The 15,296-nt window shown below is 37.6% G+C and overlaps 1 protein-coding gene across 1 annotated transcript in view; it reads right to left on the bottom strand.

Annotated features, from left to right (window-relative positions):
- The window catches only part of CCT2 (chaperonin containing TCP1 subunit 2), a 181,603-nt gene that overhangs the window by 70,712 nt on the left and 95,595 nt on the right, over positions 1 to 15,296 (bottom strand). The window contains exon 5 of the mRNA XM_067142714.2: positions 11,455 to 11,683. Coding sequence (XP_066998815.1) covers positions 11,455 to 11,683 — 229 coding nt within the window. The remainder of the gene's footprint in view (positions 1 to 11,454; positions 11,684 to 15,296) is intronic.

The raw sequence follows: 15,296 nt of genomic DNA, 5'->3' as shown, positions 1-15,296 counted from the left end.
GAATTTAAAGTCTGAATTTCGGTAATGGGGCCGACATTGTACTTCGAATGATGAATTATCCGTATTTCGAATTAAACAATTGAAATAACATGCAAAACTGTATCTCATGTTTCTGGGAACGAGAGCTTCTTCGAATTAGGCGGGATTTTGAATTAACCGATTTCGAATTATCGAGGTCTACTGTATTTGGAACTTATCACTTATATCCATGTACTTCTAATTTTTTCGTCCTGGAGATATTTTACACTTTTTCATCTGCAGACAAATTTCACTTTCTCTATACTAGGCCTAAAGATACTTAAATCACTACAGATCATATTGTGGTCTTCATCAAAAAATCCCCAGAATACCCACACACATCTAACAGATTTCCTGAATTCAAAGTCTGTTATGATATAGCCTATTACGGATCTAGTACCCCTACTCTCCCATGTATAGCAGTGAATAATCTTATGCTTGAAGAATGTATTAACGCATCCCATTCCTATTAACTTACATTTCTCTCCCCCGACTTACCAGTCACATTCTCAAATCCTTCAGTTCTATTTTCAACTCCTGCAATGAAAATAAATACAAATTTATGATCCACCTTCTCAATACTTTACAATCATGTGATGTTTAACATAACGATGTGATGTTGCAAGGTACTAGTTTCGGTCCTATAAGGCTGATGATGGTCCTTATAGGATCGAAAGTAGTACCTTGCAACATCACATTGTAATGTTTTTTTAAACATCACATGATTGTAAAGTATTGAGAAGGTGGATCATAAATTTGTATTTATTTTTACATATAGTATAGTCTTTACTCAATATGGAACCAACTATGAAATTTATAACTTTCACTCCTGCAATGAAATCGCTCATTAGCACTATCTTATTTTTGCTGTTGACTGACTACAATGCCGTTCAGTGCTTCATAAATCTTGTCAACTTTGTCCACATCTGTACCTTCGCATAGTGAACAGACCGAAACAATTATTCTCGTCCCAATTCCTCTACCTGCTAAATCTACCCACATATTTGCTCATTTATGTGCCAAACAGAAACTATGTTGCCTGCATTAGTATTCCTGATGAAGAGTCCTGCAGCACACTTTACCCTTCCTTTTTTAACACCTGTTAAGAACACTTTATAATCTCCTAGGGTAATGGCACTAAATATCGAACACCCTTTAAACTGAAATAATAACAATAAGTTATTTCATTAATTTGGCCACCTAATCAATACAATAAATCTTGTCTGTTGAATTACATTGACAAGTAAAATGGTACATGTTTCGCCTCACATATAGGCATCATCAGCCATGGGTCCTTGAAATAAAATAAAACTAATTTACAAAAAGCCTTGAAGAGACTTGAAAGAAAATTAACATATGGTAAAAGACTAATGCAATGTTGGTTTTAAAGCTATGCTATGAAACACCACAAACGACGGCTGTATACATGGACGAGACCTGGAGACACTGGAAGGTATCAAATATACTTCATTATGATTAGGCAGAGATTCAGAAACCAGGTGTTGGATTCCAAAACTTTCCCAGGAGCAGACGTGGACTCTGATCACAACTTGTTGGTCATGAAATGCCATCTGAAGTTGAAGAAATTGAAGAAAGGAAAGAATGCAAAAAGATGGGATCTAGACAAGTTGAAAGAAAAGAGTGTGAGGGATTGCTTCAAGGAACATGTTACACAAGGACTAAATGAAAAGGCTGAAGGAAACACTATAGAGGAAGAGTGGAGAGTCATGAAAAATAAAGTCAGTAGGGCTGCTGAAGAAATGTTAGGAAGGAAGGAAAGATCAACTAAGAATCAGTGGATAACTCAGGAGATACTAGACCTGATTGATGAACGACGAAAATACAAGAATGCTAGAAATGAAGAGGGCAGAAAAGAATACAGGCGATTAAAGAATCAAGTGGATAGAAAGTGCAAGGTAGCTAAGGAAGAATGGCTGAAGGAGAAGTGCAAGGATGTTGAAGGCTGTATGGTCCTGGGAAAGGTAGATGCTGCATACAGGAAAATCAAGGAAACCTTCGGAGAAAGGAAATCTAGGTGTATGAATATTAAGAGCTCAGATGGAAAGCCACTTCTAGGGAAAGAAGACAAAGCAGAAAGATGTCAGGAGCATATCCAACAGTTGTATCAAGGTAACGATGTAGATAATTTGGTACTGGAACATGAAGAGGCTGTTTATGCTGATGAAATGGGAGACCCAATTTTGAGGTCAGAGTTTGACAGAGCTGTGAGTGACCTCAATAGGAACAAGGCACCTGGAATTGATGACATTCCCCCTGAATTACTGACTGCCTTAGGAGAAACCAGCATGGCAAGGTTATTTCATTTAGTCTGCAAGATGTATGAGACAGGAGAAGTCCCATCCGATTTTCGGAAGAATGTTGTTATACCTATTCCCAAGAAAGCTGGTGCCGACAGGTGTGAAAACTACCGCACCATTAATTTAGTATCTCATGCCTACAAAATTTTAACACGTATTATTTACAGAAGAATGGAAAAACAAGTTGAAGCTGAGTTGGGAGAAGATCAATTTGGCTTCAGAAGAAATGTAGGAACACGTGAAGCAATCCTGACTTTACGTCTGATCTTAGAGGATCGAATCAAGAAGGACAAGCCCACGTACATGGCATTCGTAGATCTAGAAAAGGCATTCGATAATGTTGATTGGACCAAGCTATTTATGATTCTGAAGATGATAGGGATCAGATACCGAGAACGAAGAATTATCTACAATCTGAATAAAAATCAGTCTGCAGTGATAAGAATCGAGGGCTTTGAAAAAGAAGCAGCAATCCAGAAAGGAGTGAGGCAAGGCTGCAGTTTGTCCCCTCTCCTTTTCAATGTTTACATAGAACAGGCAGTAAAGGAAAAAAAGAGAAATTTGGAAAGGGAATCACAGTCCAAGGAGAGGAAATCAAAACCTTGAGATTTGCCGATGATATTGTTATTTTATCTGAGACTGCAGAAGATCTCGAGAAGTTGCTGAATGGTATGGATGAAGTCTTGGGTAAGGACTACAAGATGAAAATACCGTATTTCACGGCATAATCGTCGCCACCGCGTAATCGTCGCATCCTTTATTTTCAATACAAAAATCGGACTTTAAACCTTTAATTACATAATCGTCGCACGTCCAAATTTTGTTCACTAATCTGGTTAAAAGGTAAATGGAACTGCAACGTAAGTTGCACATGAATGCGGAATTTAAATACGTGTATGGTTTATGGGCAATTTGGCAACACAGTCACGTTTGCGACATGTTGCACAACGTATAAATAAATAATACCGGTATATGTACGACGCATGGCTTACCGGTAGACTATCGGCAGTTTGACAACGTGGTCGCGAGACAGTGTACTATTTATTCACCACCTACATATTATGCTTACCGGTAGGCTATCGGCAGTTTGACAACGGGGTCGCGAGACAGTGTACTATTTATTCACCACCTACATATTATGAGTTCCCATTTTAAATACGTAAGGCTGTAAGTTATCGCTTATCAGCAACGTCGCCAGGAAATACCGGCTAGGTAGGTTGAATGGACCTCGAACCAGCCCTCAGATACAGGTAAAATTCCCTGACCCGGCCGTGAATTGAACCCGAGGCCTCCGTGTAAGAGGCAAGCACGCTACCCCTACACCATGGGGCCGGCTCCTGTGTTATTGCGCACGAAGTGAAATCCAAGACGATAACGCAGATTTCCACGGAATTATTCAGCCGAATTATTTACGATGTCTCAGTTGTCATCGCTAGACTCTTATCTTACTACTACGTCCGGGCATGGGATGAAAACTTTTATCCAAGCAGTCAAGATAATTATTATCCAATGCTATTAAAGTTTTATTTTATAAACTCGTCAGTAATGTAATGTAAAATCATCAATAACTGGGAAGAAATATTAACCTAATAACCGTATGTTTAAAAGAAATTGAAAAAAATGAATGTCTGTTAATGACGTCTCGGAATATAGTCAACTATACAGTAGATCTACACCGCGCTAGCTAGAGCTCCGGTTTGCGAGCTTTGCGCAAGCGCAGTAGTGTGTCGCAACCAACGAGCTAAACTGATAAATTGTTGCATGCTTCCTTGCTGCCTAACAGTATTGGCTGCTCTGGAATGGACAGATCACAGATGCATTTATTTGTTTCAGAGTTACGTGATTACTGTAGACATGTGTGCGTGAGAATTTAAGTTTTTAATTTGTGTTTTGGGTGTTTGCAGAAATAATTTGTTTTAATAGTGAACAATTACGGAAAGTCATCCATATCGCAAAACATTAACGCGTGAAGCATTTATAAGCGATTATGGGTAAATATAGAAACTATTCTGCGGGCTTCTAGCTAAGCGTAATTGCCTTCGCTGAACAGCACGGGAACAGAGCTGCAGAAAGAAAATTTTCTGTGAGTGAAAAGTTGGTGCGTGACTGGCGGAAAGTAAAAAACAAGCTAAAAAGCACAAACCCTTCTAGACACGCGTTTAGAGGTCCTAAAACAGGGAAGTTTCCTATAATTGACGAAGAAGTGTTTAGGTACGTCAGTGAAATACGTAACAATGGTTGCAGTGTATCATATGAAATGTTACAAATTAAGGCACAGGAGGTAGCGCACAAACACAACATACCGGTAACTCAGTTTAAGGCGACTCGTGGGTGGATTAAGGGGTTCATGCGACGACACAATCTGTCAGTGCGAAGGAGAACAACACTAAGCCAAAAGTTGCCTGCTGATTACACGGACAAGATTGTAAATTTTCACCGATTTGTCATACGTTTGCGCAAGGAAACTTCGTACTTGCTTTCTCAAATCGGTAATGCCGATCAGACTCCAATCTTTTTTGATATGCCTCGCAACAGCACTATTGCGCTAAAAGGATCACGGAGTGTATTAATGAAAACCAGCGGTAGTGAGAAGTTGCGATGCACGGCAATGCTAACCATTACAGCTGACGGGAGAAAGTTGCCGCCTTACATCATTTTCAAGAGGAAAACGATGCCTAAGAATATACAGTTTCCCCGTGGAATTCATGTACGAGTGCAACCAAAGGGTTGGATGGACGTAGAACTCATGCTGGACTGGGTTAAAACTGTGTGGAATAGAAGACCTGGTGCACTACTAAAACAACCAGCTCTACTTGTTTTAGATAGTTTCTGAGGTCACCTCGTGAACGAAGTGAAGCAAATTCTCACTACAAATAAGACACGACAGATAGTCATTCCTGGTGGCCTAACATCTGCTTTGCAGCCACTAGACGTATGTGTTAATAAACCCTTTAAAGACGACTTACGTCGATTTTACGAGTGGATGATGAGCGGCGATCAGAAATTGACGCCCGCCGGAAATATCAGGCGCCCACCCTTGGACTTGTTATGTTCGTGGGTGAAGAAGAGTTGGGATCTTATACCACCTGAACTAGTCTCCAAGAGCTTCAAAAGGACTGGGATTTCGAATGCACTACACGGTTCCGAAGATGACGCAGTGTGGCAGGGAGACGAAGAATCTGATACTGGTATTAACAGAGGCGAGGACGGCGCATCACATAGCAAAACCTGCGATAGCGACACCGAAGATTTGGAATAAATTGCGTACCGGTAAGTCCGCATTTCACAACAAAGCGATAATTTTTTGCAAGTGTAATATTTTAACTTTAATACTCAAATTAATGACAAATTAACTTAATACGTTCATTTTTATTTTCAGGTTGGAAAAACGTTCGCCGAATTGTTGCGAAAAATTATGAATTTTGTTTTAGACTATTTTAATTATTTTGATGTATAAACGCGAGTATTACATGCATCTTAAATTTGTATCAAATAAAATTTAGTTATAAATACATTTTTTGAGTAATACAAATACTGGTATTAAATATTCATCGTATAATGGTCGCAGCCTACAATTTTTTTCGAAAACTTTGGTATAAAAAGTGCGACGATTATGCCGTGAAATACGGTAAATAAGTCCAAAACAAAAGTAATGGAGTGCAGTCGAACGAAGGCAGATGATGCAGGAAATATTAGATCAGGAAAAGAAGTCTTAAAGGAAGTAGACGAATATTGTTACTTAGGTAGTAAAATAACTAACGATGGCAGAAGTAAGGAGGACATAAAATGCAGACTAGCACAAGCAAGGAAGAGCTTTCTTAAGAAAAGAAATTTGCTCACTTCAAACATTGATATCGGAATTAGAAAGATGTTTTTTGAAGACTTTTGTGTGGAGCGTGGCATTGTATGGAAGTGAAACATGGACGATAACTAGCGCAGAAAGAAAGAGAATAGAAGCTTTTGAAATGTGGTGTTACAGAAGAATGCTGAAGGTGAGATGGATAGATCAAATCACGAATGAAGAGATACTGAATCGAATTGGTGAGAGGAGATTGATGTGGCTAAATTTGACGAGAAGAAGAGATAGAATGATACGACACATCTTAAGACACCGAGGACTTGTTCAGTTGGTTTTTGAAGGAAGTGTAGGTGGTAAGAACGGTAGGGGTAGACCAAGGTATGAATATGACAAGCAGATTAGAGCAGATGTAGGATGCAATAGTTACGTAGAAATGAAAAGGTTGGCACAGGATAGGGTGGCATGGAGAGCTGCATCAAACCAGTCTATGGACTGATGACTCAAACAACAACTATGTTCTGATTAAAGAGTACGTTTTTATTGGTGTTTTGTGTCTTGAAGGCCAGTACGTTGACCATTCAGCCAACGAGCCGACACCATCGTCAAATGAGTCTACTTTTGATCCAACATTCAATACGTTAGCTACATTCAACTGTCACATTGGCTTTTCGACCAGCATGTCAACAAACCTACATGTCTACAGAGCTTTCAAAATACCCTTATCACCGGCAAATTTAACGAAAGAATAAATTTCCTAAAAGAACTAGCACTAGTTAATGGATACAAAACAGAGATGGTAAATCGAATCATCAACAAAGTAAAACTCAAATTAGCCACAAACCTTACCCCGGAAAAGACTTAAAAAATCAAAATACGTAACTTTTACTACACCGGTCCAGCGATCCATCAAATAGCGAACCCATTGAAAAAAACGGAACATACAAATAGCTTTCAAGACACACAACACCAATAAAAACTTACTCTTTAATCAGCACATACTAAACTCCAATAATAACAAATATCAAGGTTCTGGGTTATACAGACTATCATGCACACAGTGTAATTTTTCGTATGTTTGCCAAACTGGCCGCTGCTTTCTTATCAGATACATGGAACACTTTAATGCTTTAAAGCATAATAAATATACCACAATGAGCAACCACATGAAAGAAACCGGCCATCAATATACCACAATAGACAGAGACCTCAAAATAATCAAAAGGATTGAAAAAGGGAAGTTACTGACTTGAGTTTGAGAATATGTATATTCATTTGGACCAATATTTTAATACGGAAAAAAATCTGAATGACGCGATCGAAATAAAGAGTCCGTTAATCGAGCAATTGCCAATATTACTATAAACTTTCAAATCAGATAATAATAAATTCTTAAAGACATTTCATCTGAAAACTCCCACCACAAAAATAGACACAATTACTACTTTGACAACGCATAAAGACTCCCCTTCACACAATACGCCAAGGTCCAACGCCCCGCCTACCGTTTCTTCCCCTAAGTCCCCTACTCGCCCTTCACAAAAGCTTCTTCATACGCATAACACAAGAAGTAGAAACATGAAAGCAAGCAGTCACCGTGATATAACAAGCACAGCGAGGCATTATAGTAACAGTCAAAGAGGTAAGTGACGCACACCAATACGATCACTGTGAAAGCACAACACAAGACATTATCACGTAATTTCCTTTGTTACAGACGCACCATCATTCAAAGATTGTGAAATAGGATAATATATCAACATTTCAAGATTCTCAGATTGACGCCCCTTTTGACCAAGCTCTTATAAATACGAACTGCTTCCAATGTAAAGTCTGCTCATCAAATCAAGACCAGTTCGAAGAAACTACCAACAAGTTGCATTTTACTGTTTACAACTAATAATTACAGAAGCATGCCTCAAACCAATACATGATGCAGAATATTTCCAATCTCTTTGGCATGCATATTAAGACTTTAAGCTTTAGATACTACTAAGTTTTAACAGGATTTAAGACTCAAATTTTAATAAAATAACCCCACTAACAATTGTTTTTTAAAAAACAAAAAACTTGGAAATTTTAGCCAAATCTTATTACTGTGAAGATATTACTGTGTTTTGGACGTCAGTGTTATTAGAATTATTGTCCATCCCAAATTTAGCACTGTTATTTTAAATTGTTAAACTGTCCATTGTGTTTACAAATGCCTATGTTCACGTATTTTACCACTTTGTTTTTAGAATCATAATTAAGTACAAATTAGTTACAAGCAAATTAACAATGACAGGTCTTAAACCTCGAGATAAGTTACAAAGGCTGAGGATGCTCGAAACCAAGCGAAACATGTCCCTTTTAATGTAGTGTTGTTGTAATATGAATTTCTAACAACACAAAATCAATTGTATTGAGTAGGTGGAATATAAAAATTGTATGCAAATTAATACAACGCGACTCGGACTGGCTAACCTCGGTGTCAGACCGTTTAGACTTCAGCACCTTAACGATCATAGCTACCAGGCGGGCGAACAAAGTGCAGAATATAAAATTGAAATATAATTCAACGTACAGTAGAACCCCTTTTTAGCGAATCTCAGGGGGATTTGATATTTCTTCCTTAAAAAGGGGGTTCAAAGAAAATTGGCTATATATCACAAGAAATAATAATACATTTGTAGCACTAGCCTGTCTGCGCGCTGCCATTTTCACAGCTGACTAATGTAAACAACAGCTCGTTCTTTATTTACCTGTAAAACTTGTAAATAAAAGTTTTAACGCATCTAGAAGGCTGTTAATATAGAGTTAGAGGGATGTTCCATCATTCAACACATTGCAAAAAATATATTCAATTATAAGAAGACCGGTTTCGACTCCCTTGGAGTTATCATCAGTTCTTGGTGAAAATTAAATCAAGGGGAATCTGATAACAATCATCATAACGAAAAACCATGTATCTATAGGTGATTGCATGGAAACACATCAATGAGCTGCTAGACATTACCTTGAAATGCAACGTACACTTGGCAAAGCAGAACTTGGAGCTTAGAAAGTTCCCAGTTCTGGCTCTAACAGCCTTGTGTTCATGGAACACGGAACAATGGAATTACATGTACTGGTTGAAAATATATACAAACACAATACGGACACTTATAATGGTATGGAACCTTGGCTCTCTAAGAGCATTCTTGGATTTGAGAGTCCTGTTTCTATCTGAAAAAGATTGGATGAAATACATACACATTTAAGCAAAATGTACAAAGACATAGTTCTAGCCTAAACTGTCACGTGTTCATGGACACAGAACACTGGGAACACTTGTATTGTTTGAAAACACACTATTCGAATGAAACACTTATAACCATATGAAATATTGGCGTTACAAGAACGTTTATGGGTTTGACTGTCCTCCTCCATCTGACTAAACTAGTGAAACATATATACATTGAATATACAAAGACCGGTCTTCATATAATTTAATATATTTTTTACAATGTGTTGAATGGTGGAACATCCCTCAAACTCTATATTATTAGTTAAACGTCAACACGAAAATAAACAATAACTATAGATAGCAGCAGTATGCATAATTGCTTCACACGTGTATATATTTACTGTGGAAACAGCTGGCGGGTATATCCTGACAGGATAATCAAGTTCAATCAATGGCCATAACAATGAACAAAGTGCGCAATTTTGTTCATGGCCTTCATTCTTGCCTGTACACCTGTGTGTTAGCTGCTTATCACATTCGAACCATCATGGCTCTGAGCTATTCATTTTTCAGGGGACTTATTTACCTCCAGTTTATCTAGTTTGGCAAATAAAGCTTGACTAATTCCGTATATACGTAATTTTCACATCAGATCCTCAGTGATGGTATCCTTTAAATATAATCGTCATTGTATTTCCAAATGGCAAAAACAGCTAATAAGGGCAGCCTTATATTCTCAATTTGCTCTTCTCTTTTCTGTCAAAGTTGTCAAGTCCACCGGCCGCCACTGCAACAGAGGCATGGCGACAGATTTGCCACAAAATTTCTAGTGATTTCCAGAATATGTTTGTGTAATTTATGCAGAAATTCATCAGAGAAGGATATTGGCATCCGAAAGTAGTTTAAAAACTTGCCATGGTCTATTCTCAAGTCATGAAACAGTGTGGCAAACACTTCCACCTGACTTTTCTGTCGTATTACTGGGTACACTCACATTCTCCAGCTTAGTTTTTTTTTCCTTAAGGGTAGAAGGCAAAGTAACCAAAGACTATGATGGTTCATACTTATTACCTACACTGAAAAGTGTATTGAAAAGAATGCGCTGAAAAGCGTGGGGAGTTTTGCACGGCTCTAATTTACCCATTGTGTGTGAAAGAGTCAGCGGAAGCGGGTGCGGTTTATTCCCGCGCCGTCTGAAAGAGGCCTAAATTATCATTCTGTACGCTTATTACTACCATGCTCGCTGCACTGCCTGACCATGCACTCTATACCCACCACTTGTGAACAAATCAAGCATTTTCCCATTCAACATGTACAGCAACACCAGCTAAAGTGCCAGAAACTTTCCGTTGCCTCTCCCTGTATTTTGTGTTTATAGGTTTATATACTTTGTAGCACATATAAACTAGGTGACCAATATTTCCTGGATATCTGGTACAAACACAATTATTATTGATAACATCAAAATCATTTCTCCTTTTTTTTTTAAATGCAAATTTCTTTGAGGCAGAATAACTACAGAAAGCAAGTACATAAAGTGAGAAAACAACATTTCCACATTTTACACAAAACTGAAGTGCATAAATTATGTGAAGGCATAGATAACACAAATAAATACAATTCTTCCCACACTTCATGAGATATTCCCACAAAATAAATTTTATGTGGCTATTTCTAGCCGAGTGCAGCCCTTGTAAGGCAGACCCTCCGATGAGGGTGGACGGCATCTGCCATGTGTAGGTAACTGCGTGTTATTGTGGTGGAGGATAGTGTTATGTGTGGTGTGTGAGTTGCAGGGATGTTGGAGACAGCACAAACACCCAGCCCCTGAGCCACTGGAATTAACCAATGAAGGTTAAAATCCCCGTCCCGGCCGGGAATCAAACCCCGGACCCTCTGAACCAAAGACCAGTACGTTGACCATTCAGCCAATAAGTCGGACAGATATTCCCATTAGTGTACGTGATGCCATATTAACCTTTCCACAAGTTATCTTCCATGCTATATTATTCAATGCAGTATTGTAAATGTACTGAAACCACACCCTACCTAGGTATATTTTGCCAACCAAACTATATTAACAGGGCAGCCACAAGGCATTAATTTTACCATACCTGTTGATAAATACATTACAGTTGTGCTTTAAGATCTTGTTGACTTTATCCTTCATCTTCTCCTTCTCAGCCACTTCTATCTCTGCTATCTTGGCCATTGAATCAACACGCACTCTTGATCCAAAGACTTTGATCTTATCAGTGTCCATCGGTGTGTTTGCAATAAGAATTCTAGCATTCTCAACACGTTTAGGCTGATGCAGTCCAATCTTTTTATCCAAAAGGAAGCCTGCAATTACAGAGAATGTGAAGGAAGCATTAGAGCAGACAATGAACGTGGTATGTTCACTCCTCCAGCCAGTGTTACATTTCTATTAAACAAAACAAATCAAAATAATTTTAAGGTGTTTTAAAATCAGAATGCATACTGAACACAAGAATATCATATACAGTAAAACCTCATTAATTTGAAGTCATTGGGACACAAAAACCAGACTTCGAATTACGTGATTTCGAATTAACTGCCAACTCGTAATTCATAAATGTCAACCCTTGCAGTGTCACAAAATATTCTAAGACCTGTTACTGCATGTAATTAACCTTGATTCACAATTTAAACCTTTCAAATGTCATGGAGAAAACTATTTCCAAAATGTATCCAACAAGGTACATTTACAGTATTCAAATAATGCACTTGGATAACTCACTGGCAAACAACTTCACACAATGAAATAAAATTTTTTTTTTTAAAAAGTTCAAAGACGAGGAGAAATCTATACTGGCTCCCCTGTGCAAGTGCTTTATTCATTGGATTACTGTACTGTTTGCATTTTTAGATGCCTTGTCAGGGTGTCTACTGAGTTCCATTTACAAAATTCCAATATATTCAGAATAACTATCAGCAACATTTCAGTACCTAATGCTATGAACGTTTTTAGTTCTTTAGGAAGAATTACACCCTTGATAACTTCAGGTTTGTAATTTTTTGTCAACAAATGTACATTTTGTATTTAGTAAGTACAGTTAGTCTTGATTTTTTAAATACAACAATTTTTTAACATTTTTTTACAAGGATTTCCAACTCCCCTCACAGCGCCTCCACTCCACGCACTGCTTTTAAATCTCTTTAATTAGAGAATGTATACAACTCTTGCTTTGGAAAAATATTGCAATCCCAATGAATACAAAATAAGACTATTAAAACAATTACAAGACAAAAAGTTTACAAATTGCCAGTTTTATATGAATGAAAAACAAAATCGTATTTATAGATTCATACTATATAACTGTTAGTTTTCAATTTACAATGCTATATTACACACACACAAAATATACTTGAAAAGTCTTATCTAACATCGCTGCTTCTAAGTGACAACGGCCTTCAGTTTTACATTGATACTTGCATCTTTTTGCATCCAACTAGTGTCTTTCAAGTTTTGCAAAAATGTCATGAGAAGGTCCTCAGCAGTAGCATGACCTAAAAATGCAGATGTAAGGTATCTTGTTTGAACTAAGTTTCCATCCCAACATCTAACAGCCATATCCATTTGACCCTTCTGAGCGACAGAATTTAAACTTTCATCAAAAGAAATACAAAACCAAGGACACTCTTTAACCAAGTTTGTCAATTCTTTTTGGAAGTATGGACCCAGTCCAGAAGTAACGAGGTATCCAAGTTTATCCTTTTGCAACTTGAACTTCTTTGCAATTTTGCTGTCAGGAAACCTGATTTTAAAAAGATCACTACAAATGCCAAAACTTCTAGCAGAAGAATGGGTCACAACTTGAGTAATAGCCCACAACATTTCTGTAGTAATAACTTCATCCTTGATGATAAAATTGTTAAGAGTGCTTCTAGACACAACACAAGTATGCTTATCAACAACTGAAGTTAGCACTTCAAGTTCAGCTTTCACTGGAAAAGAGTTTGTAGTTAATGGAGCAGCATTCACAGAAACAGAGTCTGTAGTTGCTTCCTTGGCAGGCATCATGTGACACAGGTTTTTGCTGGAACCAGAAGCGTTTACTCTTTCGATGTGCCTGTTGCCTTTGGCATGAGATCGAACTGAAGGCACCTCCATGTTGATTTTACTCATTGTCTCTGAAAAATAAGTGCAAGCAAGCAAGCAAGCAAGCAAGCAAGCAATGGATGAATTATATTATAGACATAATATAGGCTACTTGAAGTACAGCATATAATATAATCATACCTGCCAACTTTACAAAACCAAAAATCAGGAGATTTTGATTTGAAAGTCAGGAAAAATCAGGAGAAATCAGGAGATACAATTGGTCATAATTGCTTATTCTACATGTCTTACGCAATACAGTACTACGATATATTTATAACACTTATTGTCTCAAAGCCCGACAGTTGCTATACGAGGCTAAAAACTACACATCTCTATTCCCTCACAGGAAGTATGTGAGTGAGATGATCAGTCTCCGATAACCCTACCGAAAATAGTATGAACTCAGGGCTCCACATGTGTGAATCAGTCACGCACTTACAGTAGATGCCATTACTTAGCATCAAGCGCCCGTGTGATTATGCGAAGAGTAATGCTATTTGGATCAAATAACTAGCTGATGTACCCTCCTTCGCTATGGAATTCTCAGAAAGACTGTCCTTATAGTTTTCCCAGCTGAAGTCAACATGTCATTACAATGACGCCAGTATGAATGTCGCGATTAAAAGCAATGCTTTCATAAGAAATATTCGATAAAATGAAAACAGCACATTTTCTCACTTCTAGCAAAAAGTACTACTGTGTTAATCTAACAGTTCAAAGTTTCAGAGCTAGAATGACCAGGCTGCAGACAGCCGTGAACACTCCTGTGTAATTATTCTGTATAAGTGTGCACATTGCTCATTCAAATCACTACCTCGGAGTAGGGATCGAATAGCTGGAATACTATGATGATCCAGTGTGTTACGTACCAGTAGTATCAGTAAATTTACACAGGAATGCCATGCTAAAGAAGAGAGAGATCTAACTCCCCACTCCCCAGCTTCTTCCCGCCAATATTCAGGCAGGCTGTTATACCCAAAATGCAGCAGTAATCCCATCTATCATAGATAAATGGCAGCAGAATACACAAAAGCACATCACAACAAACAATGGTCAATGTAATGTTATTGTTGATCAATTTTATGAGCTTTCTATATTGGAGGCCTTCACTTTAGTTTTCTTCCGAATCTGTGATATTAGAGCATATAATGTGAAGTGAGTCGTCCTTTCTTTCATGACTCCCTCTTGTGTTATTATTCAAGCGATCGTTCCTTCACGACTTTTTTCTCATTCTTATAATCATCTTCAAAATTTAATCACCATCAAAACCAATATTATTATAGTCAGAACAGTAAAATTGAATAAGCAAATTACCACAAAAATAATTGATTCTATTATCACCACCTATTCAATACAAGCTAAGTGGATGAAATCTACATAATACTACAGTATATACACTTCTCAGGGACATGTTTCGCCTCTTGTTAACGGCACCATCAGCCTGTAGGTAACCTTAAGGTCAAATGTCTGAAACATTATCTATTCATACATGGATTAACGTGTAACATACTTTTCATTGTAATCCATGTATGAATAGATAATGTTTCAGACATTTGACCTTAAGGTTAACTACAGGCTGATGATGCCCTTAACAAGGGGCGAAACATGTCCCTGAGAAGTGAATATACTGTAGTATTATGTAAATTTCATCCATGTAGCAAGTGGCTTGTATTGAAATAGGTGGTGATAATAGAATAAATTATTTTTGTGATAATTTGCTTAAGTCAGTTTCAATACAAATCAATCATGAGAATGGTCTCTTGCAAAACTGAATAATAAATAATCGGAAATTGCATTCTCTGTAACTCTTGTTATGTAGTACTTTCAATA

This window comes from Anabrus simplex, chromosome 3 (assembly GCF_040414725.1).
Source record: "Anabrus simplex isolate iqAnaSimp1 chromosome 3, ASM4041472v1, whole genome shotgun sequence".
Lineage (NCBI taxonomy): Eukaryota > Metazoa > Arthropoda > Insecta > Orthoptera > Tettigoniidae > Anabrus > Anabrus simplex.
This window is presented reverse-complemented; position numbering and strand designations above follow the sequence as displayed.